The sequence below is a fragment of the Ammodytes marinus genome (assembly GCF_949987685.1).
Source record: "Ammodytes marinus genome assembly, chromosome: 14".
Classification (NCBI taxonomy): domain Eukaryota; kingdom Metazoa; phylum Chordata; class Actinopteri; order Uranoscopiformes; family Ammodytidae; genus Ammodytes; species Ammodytes marinus.
Window position 1 is genome coordinate 19,229,511 of NC_137218.1, and position 16,601 is coordinate 19,246,111.

General features: G+C 40.6%; 2 protein-coding genes across 3 annotated transcripts; both read left to right on the forward strand.

Moving 5' to 3' along the window:
- Positions 1-1,272: 1,272 nt before the first annotated feature.
- LOC307260505 (ras-related protein Rab-6A) lies at positions 1,273-11,810 on the forward strand. 2 transcript variants are annotated; one of them, XM_080040763.1, is made up of 8 exons: positions 1,273-1,593; positions 5,578-5,636; positions 5,760-5,813; positions 6,461-6,566; positions 7,555-7,666; positions 8,016-8,109; positions 9,286-9,352; positions 10,406-11,810. In XM_080040763.1, the coding sequence occupies exons 1-8, from the start codon at positions 1,524-1,526 to the stop codon at positions 10,468-10,470; spliced, it is 627 nt and encodes a 208-aa protein (XP_079896889.1). In that variant the 5' UTR covers positions 1,273-1,523; the 3' UTR covers positions 10,471-11,810. The 2 variants fall into 2 exon arrangements, with proteins under 2 accessions (XP_079896889.1, XP_079896890.1); XM_080040764.1 differs by lacking the exon at positions 8,016-8,109 and adding an exon at positions 8,492-8,585.
- Positions 11,811-12,749: 939 nt separating this feature from the next.
- dnajb13 (DnaJ heat shock protein family (Hsp40) member B13) lies at positions 12,750-16,590 on the forward strand (the record flags this gene model as incomplete). Its single annotated transcript, XM_080041464.1, has 8 exons — positions 12,750-12,817; positions 12,945-13,048; positions 13,150-13,311; positions 13,384-13,532; positions 13,608-13,721; positions 15,896-16,009; positions 16,098-16,174; positions 16,437-16,590. The coding sequence occupies 8 exons, from the start codon at positions 12,750-12,752 to the stop codon at positions 16,588-16,590; spliced, it is 942 nt and encodes a 313-aa protein (XP_079897590.1).
- Between the last annotated feature and the right edge of the window lie 11 nt (positions 16,591-16,601).

Below are 16,601 nucleotides of genomic sequence, written 5' to 3' on the forward strand. Positions count from 1 at the left end.
TGAGACTCCTCGGGTTGCAGGTTATTGCTTTTAAATGGCTTATTTGTACATGTAACTGTACTTGCTACTGTATGTGTTTCAGTCTTAATTTTAATGAAACAAGTCAATACAAAAATAAATGCTTTTAAACAATTTCAAGGTTAACTTGTTTTCCCGAGAAATGGTTAGGCTGAACTTGAATTAATCTTTGTCTAATGAATCTGTTATTGCTTAATACTTTGCATTTAACTTGTGGATCCCTTAATCCCCTTAACGGTGTTGTTTATCTGTTTGTTTGTTTGTTTGTTTGTTTGTTTGTTTGTCTTTGGGTGAATCCAGTCACCTTGCACTTTGCCTCTGGGGACTAATCCGTCTGGACAGCAGCTGTCCGCTGAGCTGGAGGTCGTAAGCAATCGAATGAGAGCTACAGAGGGTCCTGTAAACACTACAGCATGAAGTGTCCAACATAATAGACCTAACAAGTTAGACTTCTACTTTCACACCTACCTGCTGCCACCCATAACTGTGAATGAATATTTTTGACAAAGATAATTATGCCAGTTGTTGGCTTGACGTTGAGAGGTCGCCAGCAAAAACCTGGAAGTAATATTGTGAATATAAAACTGTTCTATGTGCACATAGATAGATAGATAGATAGATAGATAGATAGATAGATAGATAGATAGATAGATAGATAGATAGATAGATAGATAGATAGATAGATAGATAGATAGATAGATAGATAGATAGATAGATAGATAGATAGATAGATAGATAGATAGATAGATAGATAGATAGAATTACCCGCACTAAAACATTTTCAAGGAAGGAAATAATAGGCCTAGCCTATTACTTATTTGTGGGTAGCATTTTACTGTTCATTATAAAAACGGACACTAAATGATAGCTTAATGTAGCCTAATTTCAGACAGCAGCTAATGATTTATGTCCATGTTGCCCATAGGTAGGCCTATTGTTTGGAGCAAGGATGAGTAGCAGATGCCCTCTCGTGGGCATTCAAAGATACAACCCGCTTCAATCATAGCCTTTTTTTCTTTTCTGTTTTTAGACTGTACGTCCTTTTGATTAAATAACGGCGGTAAATAATTCAATCTGTGTCAGTTCTTGTTAAATCATAGGCGACCTACTGAACTTCCCTTTGCCACAGGGCTACACCTTTCTGTCCTTGTTTGCAACGTTCTCCACCAGAAGAGGGCAGCATAGGCATAGCAACATTCCTCACAAGCTAAACAGCGTCAACACTGTGTATGAAGAAGAAGAAAAGCCCCGGGTGGCTAACTGGTAGAGACATGTCAGAGCAGTGACAGTAATGCTAACTTTGCCGCAGGAGTAAGTGAGTTGTTTAAAAGTGACTGGAAGCTTAAAGGAGCAGTTATAGGTCAGGAAACCTTGCTAGACAGTCTGTGTGGAGGGTCGCCACAGCCGGGAAACGTTACCTGTGATATCTGACAACAGCTGGTTAGCTAGCAGTTGCTGGCTAGCTGGGAAGCTCCCAAGAAGTAAAACGTCAGGGCCATACAGTCATGTCTGCGGCCGGAGACTTCGGAAACCCCTTAAGAAAATTTAAACTGGTCTTCCTCGGGGAGCAGAGTGGTAAGTCTGACACTTACAAGTTAAAAGTCGGCGGGACGTCGGAGTCCGAGTTATGCTATACGGTAGACGAAGTCAACACTAGTTTGGTGGTGGATCGGTAGTCGGGTGATTAACGTGAACCAGTTAGCTCGCTAACATTAGCTGCGCAGAGTTAAACTTGGCACTGTGGCACCATTGCGACACCCTAACTTGTTGCTAAACCCTTTTTGTCTACGTTGGCTTAATGGAAGTGAAATTCTCCCTGATAGTTTGGTCACATCATATGTAGGCCTATGACTTGTTCGCAAACTGACGTGGCAAGCTATGATAACAACATAACAGAGGCAGTGGCAATTATAGAAAGTTACCAGTGTCAATTGAATGGTAAAACACATTCCTTGACTTTGTAGTTTGATTAATAATACGTACCTACCCACTGTATACTATTGCTAGTTGTATATTGTCTTAATTCAATTATATCTTTAGTTTAAAAGGCACATTTTGCTACAGCTGTTTTTGCTGCTGTGTTCAGAAGCATGCTATAAATCTCAGTCATATATCACAGTGATTACACAGATGGGGTTGTCTTCCCAGGGGACACTGCGGGTGGGTGATGCCTCCCAATTACCAAACCTTCCCAGTCGCATTCCTTCACTCTCCCTTCTCCTTTTCCCCTTTTCCAGCCAAACTGAACAACACAGGGTGTGATTGTGCTGGAATAGGGAAAAAATAGGAGGACAGGGTGCAGGGAAGCTGTCGAGTATACATTACATTCATACTTAACAATTATGCTTCTGTGTTTCATTTTATAGTCCCATTACAGTACATCTTTATGGTTTCACAACTGTGTGTTAATAAAAGCACACCATGTAAGCTGGACATTACACTTTGTTTCAAATTTGAATGCACTCATATCTGATACATTAACTTCATCAAATAGAAAAATACTGGGTAATTCTTGGGTAAATGTGGATTCATCACGACATGTCCGATAATACCTGCTCTGTTAAACAAGATAAGTATCAGCATATGTGCTGATCCACCTGATCTGATCGGTGAATCCATTGTGTAGAAACAGGACACGGTAGTGTATAAAAAATAAAGGGGTTGCAATGTCTCTTGTTCTACTAATTATTCTCTACAGGTATTGTGTCCTGTAATCTCACTCCACTCCCCTCAACGATAAGACAGACAGTCATGAGCTAATGTTCCTTGCTAAATTGCTAATGTAAACAGCAATTTTGGCATTGGCCATGTCATCATTTCTCACTGCAGAGTTACTGATAATGTAACCCGAGCTGAGCAAAACAGTCCAAAGCTCAGCTGTCCGTGAGCATCACCCAGTATGAGTCACTCTCTCTGTAGTGATGTGTTAATAGTGAGGTTTAACTCATACATATCTAGCCTGGCACCGCCCGCCTACTTTCTTCCGCTCAATTTTCATTTCCCTTCTGTACAAATGAAATGAAGTACAATGGAATGGTAGGACCAGGCTAATACATATCAGCAAGGTTGAATGAAATGTAGCTGCTGCCATGCTCAAGATATTACAATTGTTCAGGGGATGGGAAATAAGTGGGGAACCAGCTCCTTAACCCTACTAGTCTCTCAACATTCCTCAACACTCCAACCATGCGTCTCCTTAAATATTTAAAATTATGGTGCACCACACCCTGTGATGGACAATAAGTGTTGGAGGGGAGCGGGTGTTGCATGACGCGCTTTAGTCCGTTTAAAGGTGTCTTCTTTTGTGGCTCGAGGCCCTACACGCCTTTGATGCTGGCACTCTTTTGTATACATTCTATGGTTGGCGCTTAATGTTGCTTCAACTCTATAGAGACAGTGCATGAAATAGGCCACGCCACGCCCATCGTGGGGGAAAACATAGAACAGCGCTCCATCCACTTTGTATTGAAGGAGACCTGTCTTCTGCAAACAAACTTAATTAAAATGTAATCAAACATGCATTTAAGAAAAAAACGTTACTTTCTTGAAAGCCACGACTCTTGTCTGTCTATATGAGCTGTTTTTGTGAAAAATGATTGAGTAATTTTCAATATTGAGGTGTTTTTGTCCGGTCGGACCCATCGTGGGGGAAACCGTTGAAAACCGTTCCATTAACTTTGTATTGTACGGTGGCGGTGAGCATTCACCAAATAAAAAAAAAGTTTCACAGCTAATGTAGCCGTTAGCACACTCAGGATCTCGTAATTACGAGATAAGTATCTCGTAATTACGAGATCCTGAGTGTGCTAACGGCTACATTAGCATTTGGTTAAATTATATGCAGTTTGTTCATTATGAGCCACCGGAGCCACTGTACTGTGTTGCCTCATCCAATCAGAATGCCCGGTGGGCTAGTTCACTTTTACCTCCTGTTTGTTACTGTATCGGAGCGCAGTTTTATTGAATGCTTTGATTAAATGCAGTCGTTTAAACTCGGTGTGATCCTTGACTCATACAAACACATAAGAACTTCTACAAGGAGGGCATGACAATGAGTATAGCCATGTCAACTTTGCCTAGATATGCAGTCACTGGGACTGTTCAGGAGAAAAGCCCAGTCGGACCTCAGCAGCTGATCACGGACGTAAAGCCGAGTCTGTCCCTCAGTCTACCCGATGCGATCGCTGATTAATTAATGAACAGTCAAAACATATTTAAAATAATTGTATTGATTATGGGGCCCATTGTAGTCCGGAAACCAAGGCAATTGCCTACGTTTGCCTATGGCTAGGTTCACCTCGTCTGCACACACACACACAGACACACACTATAAGTTTGGCACGACACCGGAACCGCAACCACTAAATTGCTAAATCAACATTTAGGCCATTATTCTCATAGGCCTAATTGATATCCTGGTCATGGATTGTGTGTAAAAATAGAGTAAAATGTGCTTTTAGGGCAGGAATAAAAGACGATAAGGTCGGACAGAGTCGTTGCCGTCCTGCAGCCAGCCAACCATCGTTATTGATGAATGAGAGGGGAGATCCTTATCTCGTAATTACGAGATCTTTTCTCGTAATTACGAGATCCTGAGTGTGCTAACGGCTACATATAGCTGTGAAACTTTTTTTTATTAGATGAATGCTCAGCGCCACCGTAGTATTGAAGGATACCTGTCTTCTGCAAACAAACTTAATTAAAACGTAATCGAACATCCATTTACAAAAAAACGTTACTTTCTTTAAAGCCACGACTCTTGTCTGTCCATACGAGCTGTTTTTGTGAAAAATTATTGAGTAATTTTCAATATTGAGGTGTTTTTTTCCCGTCCGTGAGTGTTAGCCTATGGTTAGCCTACAGCAGAAGGCTAACATTAGCCTAGCTAGCATAGAGCATACATTAGTTAAGAGTTTTGTCTCGATATTGAAAATTACTCAATATTTTTTCACAAAAACAGCTCGTATAGACAGTGAAGAGTCGTGGCTTTAAAGAAAGTAACGTGTATTTGTGAAAGGCATGTCTTATTACGTTTTTATTAAGTTTGTTTGCAGAATACTGTGTTATTCAATACAAAGTGAATGGAGCGCTGTGAATTGTTTTCCCCCACGATGGGCGTGGCCTCCGATTATGACGCGTTCCGCACTGTCTCTATATCTTACTGTTGGTAATCAACTTTTTTCTGATATTTGCCAACATTTGAGAACAGCTACACATCAGGCAGCAGTATGCAAAAGTGAACATGATGCCATGTGCACCTTGTCAAAGATAATTTTTTAAATATGTCTTATTAGGAGGAGCTGAAAAAAATCAAAGGCAGATTGTTGTAAATTAATGTTATGTTGTAAAAAGAAACTTATGTTATACATAGCAGTAAAAAAATTGCTGTTGTACAAAAAATAAGTTTAGAAAGAATGTTTGCACCCCCCCTACACCAGCCCTGCACATGAATAGCCACACATTGTTTGTGTCATTTTGAATAAGAATGGATAAACCTACCAAACTGAATTAAAACTGTGTTCATTGCACTGAAACAGAATTCTATTGTTTTTTTTTTAGTGGGGAAGACTTCGCTGATCACCAGGTTCATGTATGACAGCTTCGACAACACTTACCAAGTGAGACCAACACCTCCACGTGACTGCATCACCACTGATAATGTTCATATTATCCTGAATGCGAATGTTAATGGGTTGAAGACTGTTATGCATATTTATTAACTTCTCGTTTCCCATTTTCAGGCCACAATAGGAATAGATTTCCTGTCGAAAACCATGTACCTTGAAGACAGAACGGTAAATGTTTAATTTTATTACAACTGTGGAACTGGCTGGTTGTTCTTGTCTTTGTCCAGATTGGGGAAAAAATTTGTGTGTGACTGTAAGGTTTTCCTGCAAGTACTTAGGGCCAAGGGGGCATTTAGGGATACTAATTACAGAATTTAATCTAAGACTAATATTCTTTCTAACAAAAAACACACAGCATTTGTAGTTTGCAGTGTAAGCTGGATGCCGAAGCTCTGGGCCATGTCCTTTGTTTGTTTCTCCCCCTCAACACAAATTGTCTTCCTCTCCCTCTTTACCCCTTCCATCTACTCTCCTCATCCCTCCTTTTTTGAAATTAAACACCTTACTTGATCCAGAGAGGAGGGTTGATGACAAGTGAAGGGTGATTATTTATTCATTTATTTTCCTCCCGCCCAGGCCCAGACAGCTCTTGCTCTCTCTCTGGTGGTCATTCACTACCTCCATGCACTACGTCCTCTCTCTGTCCTTTCCCCACACGTCTGACTTTATTTGGATTTCTTTCAATTTTGCTTTTTGTCACCATAACTTACCTCATTTTGTTTCTTGTTTTATTTTCATCCTTTCTGTTTTTTTTCTCTCTCTCTTTTTCTTTTCTTTATTTCTCCTCCCATCCCCTTCCCCTTGCTGCCCTACAGATCAGGTTGCAGTTGTGGGACACAGCGGGGCAGGAGCGATTTCGTAGCCTCATCCCAAGTTACATCAGAGACTCTGCTGCTGCTGTTGTAGTGTATGACATCACAAGTAGGTGGATTACCTGTGCATTTGGATGTTTTACAAACACGCAACATGTTTAGCAACATGTAAAGCGATTTTTTTGAGTCGGTTATGTGAGGTACCTACGCATAAGTAGTCCGTTATGGAGATGGGGGAGATGCTGCTGCAGCGGAATTCAGCGGTTTCCCTTTTTAAATGTTAACTACAGTTCTTCATGCGTGTTGAATAATGTTTTTTTTTTGTAAACCCTACAACTCTAAATGTAAACATCAGACTTGTTCAAGATGTCTTGGGGCCTCTACGGATTCTCTTTTTTGCATAGGAAATTTCCTTTCCTATCGCGATGACCCGGAAGTACTCGGCGGATAGGTGATTCGAATTCTCAAAATGCATAGGAAAGGAGCTTTGATTCATCCTTTAACCCTCCTTTAGCATAGGTTACTCCGGACCAACCTATGCGAAAGGAAAGGAGATAGTGGTATCCCATAATCCTTTACGGCGGCAAGATTTAAAGCAACAGGCCACCGACGGAGTTTACCTACTCTACACGAATACGAACGAGAGGTCAAACAGAAGAGAGGAAGATTTAACTCGGCTAAAAAAAATATCCCCCCCCCTAAAGATAATAAAGAACTCTTAAAACAACATCATAATAGTTGAATAAGTGAGAATAGTGTAGTTTCACGCTAGTGACTCACGTCAGCAATACTCGCCGTCGCGCAATGACGTCGGTTAGGAAAAGTGGAGTCGAATTCATTTGAAACGGTGCTGTCTTTTCCTATGTTCGATAGGAAGCACCTTTTCAACTCTCCTTAACCCCGATGACGTTTGGGGTTAAGGCATAGGAAAGGAGGTTTATAGGTTAGGAGATTGGACTATTCGTATAGGCCCTTGGACTTGTAGCTCCATTTCCTTCATTCTATCGCCTTCCTGTCGCATTTGCCTGTTATCACAGCGGAGGCTTTTCCTCTCTCCTGACCATGATGCTCTGCTTCCTGTCCATTCTCTCTTTCAGACGTCAACTCCTTCCAGCAAACCACCAAATGGATCGATGATGTCAGAACGGAGAGAGGAAGTGATGTCATCATCATGTTGGTGGGAAACAAGACTGACCTTGCAGACAAAAGGTAATCTGTTCCTCCTGCCTCGGTGTCAGTGGGCTTCCCTTTCTAAGGTCATGCTAATGAAGCCATTGATTGTAGCTGCTGGCATGTCGATAGCAGTGTTAGATCAGAAGTCATCTCAGCCCTTTGTAGATGTTAAAGCTGTGATTGACTTTTTTTTCATACTCTGTGTCCACTTTCTCTTTCTTTCAACCCACAATGTTTGAAGATATTGATTATTTAATCTTTAAACAGAAGCCCATAAATGAAGTGGTAGTTGTGCAGCTGTGATGTGTGATAAAATGCGGCCGCCAAGTGTCTTATGTGTGATCCCCTTTATCCACCTGTCTCCTAACCACCTTGTCTACCACAGGCAAGTATCTATTGAAGAGGGTGAGCGGAAAGCCAAAGAACTAAATGTAATGTTTATTGAGACTAGTGCAAAAGCGGGATACAACGTAAAACAGGTAAGAGTGAGTGTGAGTCGTGCTCCGTAGTCCTTCTTCAGATGCTGCCGCCTTGGCTCCACCCCCAAAGGTCGCCTGTCAAAATCAAGAGATCTGGGAGCGTTAAGGGTTTTACGGTCATCCTAGATTCATTTTGACGTTCTAAAATAGGAAATTTACCATGTTTTTTCTGTCCACTTTAAAGCGCTCTGTGTGTAGCTCAACAAACACCGTGCAGGTCCAGTTGACGACTTTTGGTCTTGAGCAAAGGCGGCAGTAGCAGTAGGAAGGGGCACGGCTTGTTTTTCCACTACAGTATAATCACAGACTGTATTTCTTTCCCCGTGTGTGTGTGTGTGTGTGTGTGTGTGTGTTGTTCGGGTTGACTCGTGGCCCATCACAGACAGATAACCACAGAGGAGGGAGAACAGAGAGCAAAAGAGATGAATGTTCTGTTTATTGAAACAAGTGCAAAGACAGGCTACAATGTCAAACAGGTAGAGCGGGTGCACCTTTTTTTTGTGTGTGTGTGTGTGTGTGTGTGTGTGTGTGTGTGTGTGTGTGTGTGTTCATAGCACTCATGTTCTCTTTTGATTGGCTACTATTTCACACACGCATGTGTGCATAAAGGTGTCCTTTAAACATCAGCTTCATCTGGCCTGAAGTGAGGTTTGTGGATTTGTTTTCCAAGCTCTCTCCCACCTGCCTGAAGTATTGATTACTGTTGGCCAACCTTTGATCAAAGAGCCCTAGAGGTGGGTCAGGGTTTGCAAACAATACTATATCCACTCCACTGATTAGCACAGTATTAGCATTTTTTTTGTTGCTGTGATATTTGCATGTGTTTCAAGTCTGGATCTATGTGATGCTGTTTAGTGGGAGGCGGACATCTTGAGCATCATCACATTCAACACTGTCCGTTTTTATGCATTCATTTGAATCCATCAATCACTTAAATTCCTCCAAGCTCTATCAATGGAAGGACCCAGTATGGAAAAATGACACCCTTTTTTTCAAGCCTCAAAAATCAGATTTGGAAAAAGCTCTGGTGGGCGTCTTCCTCTGTTCGAGCTTCAAGTGAACCTATGCTTAATCATGTGATGGGAAAGTACGCTGCCTTGATTTCATCTTGTCTTTGTCATGCCTCCATTCTTTTTCCTTGTCTGACAGAATGCGTCTGGTTCTCTTTCCCTCCAGCTTTTCCGCCGTGTGGCAGCTGCCCTCCCTGGCATGGACACCACACAGGACAAGAGTAGAGAGGACAGTATCCTTTGCATAAATGCCAGTGTCTGTGTTTGACATGACAGAATGGAGTCAGAAGTTGTCTTGCTCTCTCATCTTATGTCATATGGTTTGTCACTGCCAGGAGAAAAACACTGTGCAGCAGTGTAACAGTAAGCCATTGTTGTTTAATCCATGTTGCCCTTATAGATTTATTACAAGTAAGGCCACATAGTGTTCTCCAACTCACTGGCTATTTTAGTATATAAGTATAATCTGAAAAATGTCATTAATAAATATATACAGCTGGAAAATAGTTTTTTTTGAGTATCAGCTCTTGGATTTGAATTTGAATTTGAAATTTTTATTTTATTTCAGACATATCAAAAACAATACAAAACTAAATGAAAAGCATAAAAATACAATAAACAAAATGTATGTTTAAATGACTTCAGAAAAAGAAAAAAAGGCATATGATATGCCTGAAAAGGAGCAGGAAGAAGTATACACTTATTTAATCCTACCCCTTTTCCATAGTAAAAAAAATAAAAATATTTATTATATTCGCTTCTTGTAATCCATATAATCTCTATACAATCTATCTATACAATTGGCGATACTATTCACAGCAATGACAATCGATTCAGATTACACCCCAGTTTGACCATTCCTTTAATCTGTCCGCATTTGGAAATGCATAACGTGGGGCTGGGTATTAAACTCCCATATCTGTAGTTGTGGAGAAATGTGTCCCTCAAAGAATTGCTACATATATCAACTTCAGTTTGGTAAGTACAGTAATGTTAGTAAGCATGGCATAAGAAATCATACATCGTTTATATTCGTACATCAGCTTTTACAAATAATTCTTACGGATCATAACACATTATCCTTCTTTGATAGAATTCCATTTGTCTTTTCCTGAAGGTCACATAAAAAAAGTAAAACAATTTTTTGGGACACTTTTGAGATGTTATCTCTTATAAGGTAAACCTGGAAAAGCAGTCTAGTTTGATTTAGTTCTCACAACCTCTCGTGTACGTCAGATTTGCATTTTTCCTGTTCTGCTATATTCCTTAATTCCCGATTCCTTCAGTGATTGACATAAAGCTGGAGAAGCCACCAGAGCTACCGGTCAGCGATGGAGGCTGTTCCTGCTAATGCACGCCCCTGTGCCATTGCTAAATAGTTCTCTAACTGGCTTTTTCTCAAACCAAGTCATTTTTTTTTTTGTTTTTTGTTTTTTTCTGTATCTGCACCCGCCTCTGATCCCCGGCCTGAAAGAGAACACTACATCCGTTATCCTTGCCATCATGGAAACCTGCTCTCCCATTGCGATGCTCCAAAATTCGTAAATCACTTTAATTGAATAATTGCACTGTAACTCAAACACTTTGAAACAGTATTTTTGCAGCTTCCTTACTGAGCTCCCGTTTGACCCTAATTTCCTAAAACAAAGATGGTGGCAGAAGGGTAGTGAGTCACACTGCTGTAGTTTCTGTCCGGAGATGACTTTTTGAACCAAACTGAATACAAGAAAAAGTGTGTTTAACAGATGAAATCAAGGTATGTGTCTTAAGAGTGGGAATATTCTTCAAAAAGTTGAATATTGCTTTAAACCTAAAAAGCACAATGTTGTGATTATGTGCATTTGTCAGTTAACATGGCATTGGCGAGGATTCATTCAGCAGAGTCACAGTTCTCCCAATATTTACCAGCATAATATGACAAGTCAGTAGCCACCACCACATGGTCTCAGACCAGCACAAAGCACATGACACCTAGAAACTATCACTACGCCATCCACATCACCGTCCTTCCACTCTTCTCACACTTGTCCCCGGAGATGGGTCATTTTTACCGTGGCTTCCATTTGTTTTACTACCTTTTTATTTGAATAGATGTTTATTTTTCTTTCTAAAGTTTAGCGCTATCATAGATTAAAACAATTTATTTGATAATAGTGTTTGAGGAGAATTTCTCATATATCAAGAGTTATAATTATAGAACCCACCATAAACATTAGATATGGAAATATATGCCTTTTTGGTGTCTATTTGTAGAGAGCTTCCTTGGCTTGGGTTCATCTAGTTAAGTTTGTTATGAGGTTTTATGAACACTTTAAAGACTTATTTTTTTGCTTGTTTTTGGCATTGCTCTTTTGTTAGTCGATTATTCTACATGTGTATTTAATCCACAATGACCTGTAATATTTATTTCTATTCGATTCATGATTCTTTTTTTATGGCTGTTAATATCTTCACTTTTGTGTCCTGAATCGCTAATAGAATATGTATCCAACTGGACCACCTTTAACAGAATCAGCTGACAGCTTCTGCTGTGCCCTCTACCAACTCTAAACGCCAATTTTATATACTGATAATATAATATCGTGCAATTTTTGTGTGAACTTATGGAGGAGAGTCTGATTTGTATAGCAAAGTTGTCCTTAACGTTTACTGTCTGGAATGGTTTTAAATGAAAGAATAAAATACACTTGTCACCACTTTAACTCATCAGTGTCTTTTTGTTTCTTCTTATTGACAGTTGTAATATTTAGATTCTCTTCTATGGGATATGTATTATGTGAATTTTTATCCAAGGATAAATTAGTTTGAGCATTACAGGGATGTTTGAACCACAGACAGAACATCATTACTAGTACGTACTATTAAGAGCAGATACAAGTTGCTGTGTTGTTCAGATAGTAATCCACCCTGTTATGTGTCCAGCAGGTGTGATATGGTGGAGCTGGACTAAGGATTATTTCACAATAGATCTTTTGATTTTTGCAGGGAAAACACAGGTGTTGGAACTAATGGCTCCAGAAAAAGGCTATGCCACTGAGCAAGCATTCACAATAACAGGGTCTTCAGCTGGCACACCTGGATAGAATGTGCAAATATTGTATATCAGATGTCGTCTGGTGTGGCACAAGTCATCATGGGTAGCGTTTTTCTTTTTGGTAGAGGACAATCGCAGCCAGCTATGCACCCCCTGTCTGCTATTTGTCAATTAGATTCACATCATATGACTTAGAGCAAGTTTTTAATAAACATGTTATAACAACAAGGTTACTCCAGCCAGACCATTGATAATCCCTCTGTATGTAGTTACAGCTGGCAAACATTATGGATAATTTCAAAGTCCTATTTCACACCAATTAACAGCAGCAAAAAATTTAAGTTTGCCTGTGTGAATCATATATAGTAGCCTGTTGCATATTAAACAGTAAATAGCCTGAAATCACGGGCTATGTTCCCGCGAGAGTCACCGCAGCTCTGTTACCTCGGAAACCAAACCAAACCAAACAACCGCTTCTACTGCTGCTGCTGCTGTCTGTGAGTTTTCAATTAGTCAAAAAGATTTGCTATTTTGAGAACCACATTGTGGACGGACACGCCGAGCCTTTGAATTCATTTTAAGCATTTCGTCTCATCATGGGGAGCAGTTTCTACGATACGCTGGAAATAAACAGAAATGCAACAGACGCAGATATCAAAAAGGCGTAAGTTTTGTCACACAAAAAAAAAACAACAACCGTCAATATATTATTCAAACTTGAAGCCACTCGCTTATATATTTAAGCTACCTATAGCAGTGATTAATGCCATAGCTTTCCCTCTTTAATCCAGATATCGACGTCTTGCATTGAAGTTTCATCCGAGCAGCAACAGAGACAGTGAAAGCCCCGAGATATTCACTCAGCTGGGTGAAGCATATGATGTCCTGAGCGACCGTAAGCAGAACAGAAAGGATGAAGCAATGTTTTGACGGTGTTTACCGTTTGGAGACCGTCAAGTGTGTGTTTATAAAATTATCTACTGTTCTTTGTGTCAGCTCGAAAAAAGGCAACCTATGACAAGTTTGGTGAAGAGGGGCTGAAAGGTGGTATCCCACCTGAGTATGGCAGCAGCGGGGCCTGGTCGTCCAAATATATCTACCATGGAAACCCAGACAAAACATTCAAACAGTTTTTTGGGGGCGACAACCCTTTTGCAGGTGAGAAAAATTAATTTATATATATTTTTTTTTTCATATTTAATTTGGCTAAATCTATTTTGTTTTTGCTAGACTTCTATACAAATGATGCACCTCTGCAGTTGGGTGGCCTGGAACCGGGAGTGGTGAAGACACAAGATGCTCATATAGAGAGAGACCTTCATTTGTCCCTGGATGATCTCTTCCACGGATGTACAAAAAAGATCAAAATATCTCGCAGGGTAAGAGAGCTTTTGTATGTGAGAGAAGAACTATCGATTATCATTTGTTATATCATGCATACGTCCACATGACAGGTTATGAATGAAGATGGATTCACATCCAGTATTAAAGACAAGATCCTGACTATAGACGTGAAGCCTGGATGGAAAGAAGGCACAAGAATTGTCTTCCATAAAGAGGGAGACCAGGTAAAATAACTATGCTGATAAAAAGTGATTTGTAATGGTTAGCTTATTGTGGTTTAAATTTAACACAAGTTGTTGATTTGGTCATAGTCTCCATTGTTTCTTTATTTCCTTGCCTTATGAACAGGGACGTTGGAACTACTTTCTTAGGGGGGGTGCTGTAAATTGGCCGAGGTGCAGCGCTATCAGACAAAGCAGTAGGCTACTGGTAAAATTAGCAATCTATAACCATGATAAAATAGCCTATTTATATCTAAACTAATTTGATTAGAATTAAAACTATAACAGCAAATAACATTTATGAATTTTCCAAAGTATCCTTATAGCCTTTTTTTTTTTTATCCTGAATTTGAAGAACGTAGGTTTTGATTAAACATTGGGTTGTGACAATTTATAAGTGGGGGTCCGGGGGTTACTCCCCCAGAATTTTTTGAGCATTAAATGCTTAATTTCCTTTTTATTCACCAATTTGTTCCTTTTCTGCATACATTTGTATTCTTGAGCCCCGCTGTGATCGGTGAATGATAACCGGGGCAGTGCCCGTCACGAGGGGAAGGCTTCCGCGATCTCCGTTAGTTTCAGTTTACAGCCGACAAAGTTACAATCACAACGACCGCATAGACAGCGCATGGACAGCGTTTTAATGAAGCTTCTCATTCTTATTATCATAAGGGCGTTGAAGCAAATGATATCTAAACATTACGGTGGCCCTGGCGGTGCGTAAAAGGACAGCGCAGTTGGCAATCTCTCCTCAGCAGTGCAAGCTATTCCTGCCTCTGATACGTTGACTCGCAACATGATGACTCGAGGCTTTGCATTGGCTTTGGCGATTTCCCCTGCCTCTTTTTTCTCTCCACACAAAGCCTTCTCTCTCCCATTGCACACACGCATGCCCCGGCCGCTTCTGAGAACACAGCCAGTGTTGGTTCCACCCGAAAAAATCAAATAAACACAAGTTGGACACAGGCCCTGAAGCTGAATGACCGCTCTGGTAACGGGCAGTCCATTACTGGAGGCCGAATACTAGACCCCGAATATAAGACGACCCGACTTTTTTACGACCTTGAGAAGTGTTAATATGTTCGCCTTTACTTGATGCATGCGCGCTCACCGGCGGAGACACAATTCTTATCAGCGGTTACATGGCACGATACCGGCACACACCTTGGAGGAGCAGGTGCGCAGGTGAACGTTGCATCCTGTCAGCGCGTCTCTCTCTCTTTCTCTCTCCCCCCTGTGGTAGGGCGCTTAGCAGACTGGATTTTTAATGAAAACCTAGTGCTCATTAGTGCGCGCCCTTCAGCACTCTGACTCTACCAAAGTGCGCATGGGAAGGCAGGGCACAAACGTAATCTTGTCCTGGGCACGGTGAAGAAATGCGACGGGCATATGTAATCTATCTATATAGTATACTGTATAGCCTATAAACTATATACAGTATATTATAGTGTTATGCTCTGTCAAGTTGATGTGAGGGAGCAGGAGATGGGAAAGAGGACTTAGGCTATGAGACTGTTTACAGAGCAATCGCGGGAGCAAAGGGCAAAGTGTAGGGGGGCGGAGAGGGGGTGCAGGCGGTGGTGAGGGGGGGTGCGGCTGCACCCCTACTTCCAACGTCCCTGCTTATGAAAATGTTGTGGCGCTGTCCCTGGTGCTGATTTACTAAACTCTCTGTATACCATATTAAGCTTATATAGCGTATAGGACTTTATTATACAACTCCAGTCTTAATAAGTGTGCTGTGAGCTTTAGAGGGTAATCGGGCAAATGACCAATATAACAGTAGGTACAATTTTGGATGAGAAAAAAAAGAATGGTCTGCAGGAAGCATTTTTTTTGTAGAACTTAAATGGTTAAACTTTGTGCATTTATTTTTGTTGGATTATCATTAGCATCAGGAAAAGGGTCAATGTTTGGGATGATATGGGATAAATCAAGAAGAAATTATAAATTCACTTCAATTACTGAGTGTAGTTTAACAACTGGATCTGCCACCAGTAGGTGGCCCCAGCAGATCCCTTTGTAGGTGCTGTCTCCCGCATGCTTATTTCAGTAAAACCACTTAGTATATGCACAAAGCTATTCTTTAACCATCTATGGATATTAAAACTATTATCAATACAAAATGTTTTACAGAAAAAGGCCTGAAAAATCACCTTGCTGTATTTTACCTTTAGGGACCAAACAGCATCCCTGCAGATATCGTTTTCATAGTTCGAGAGAAGAGTCATCTTTTTTTCGTTAGACAACAACATGACCTGATCTACAAGGCCCATATCTCTCTGGAGATGGTGAGTCATGTTAATGAGAGCCAGAATGATGGATTTAATTATTAAACATATTTAAAGATTTGGTTAAAACACTTGGCCTTTCCCACAGGCCTTGACAGGGTTCTCTGTAGAGGTGGAGACACTAGATGACAGGCTGCTCACTATTCCCATCAATGACCTTGTGCAGTAAGTGCTTTCTTACCTTGTGGAATACTGAATAACGTGTATGTATACTGTATACTGTATTTTGACATCTATCTCAAAAACTCTTTACGAATGAATGATATAAACAAGATCGAACCAACAGGGAGAGATGATCATAAGAAATTCAAGCACTTTATAAAAACAGTACACTTAAACATGGACATTTCTAAAGGATATGTGTCGGGCTTCATCTGCATCCATTAACGTTGTCCTGTCTCGGATTTGTTTTGTCATAACACGTCAGCCCTGCGTACACAAAAGTGGTGACTGGAGAGGGAATGCCACTGTCCCAGGATCCTTCCCAGAGAGGAAGCCTCATCATCACTTTTGACATCCAGTTTCCAGAGAGGCTCTCCGCCGAGAGGAAGCTTCAGATCAAACAAGCTCTGGCTTTTTAATATTGATCGCA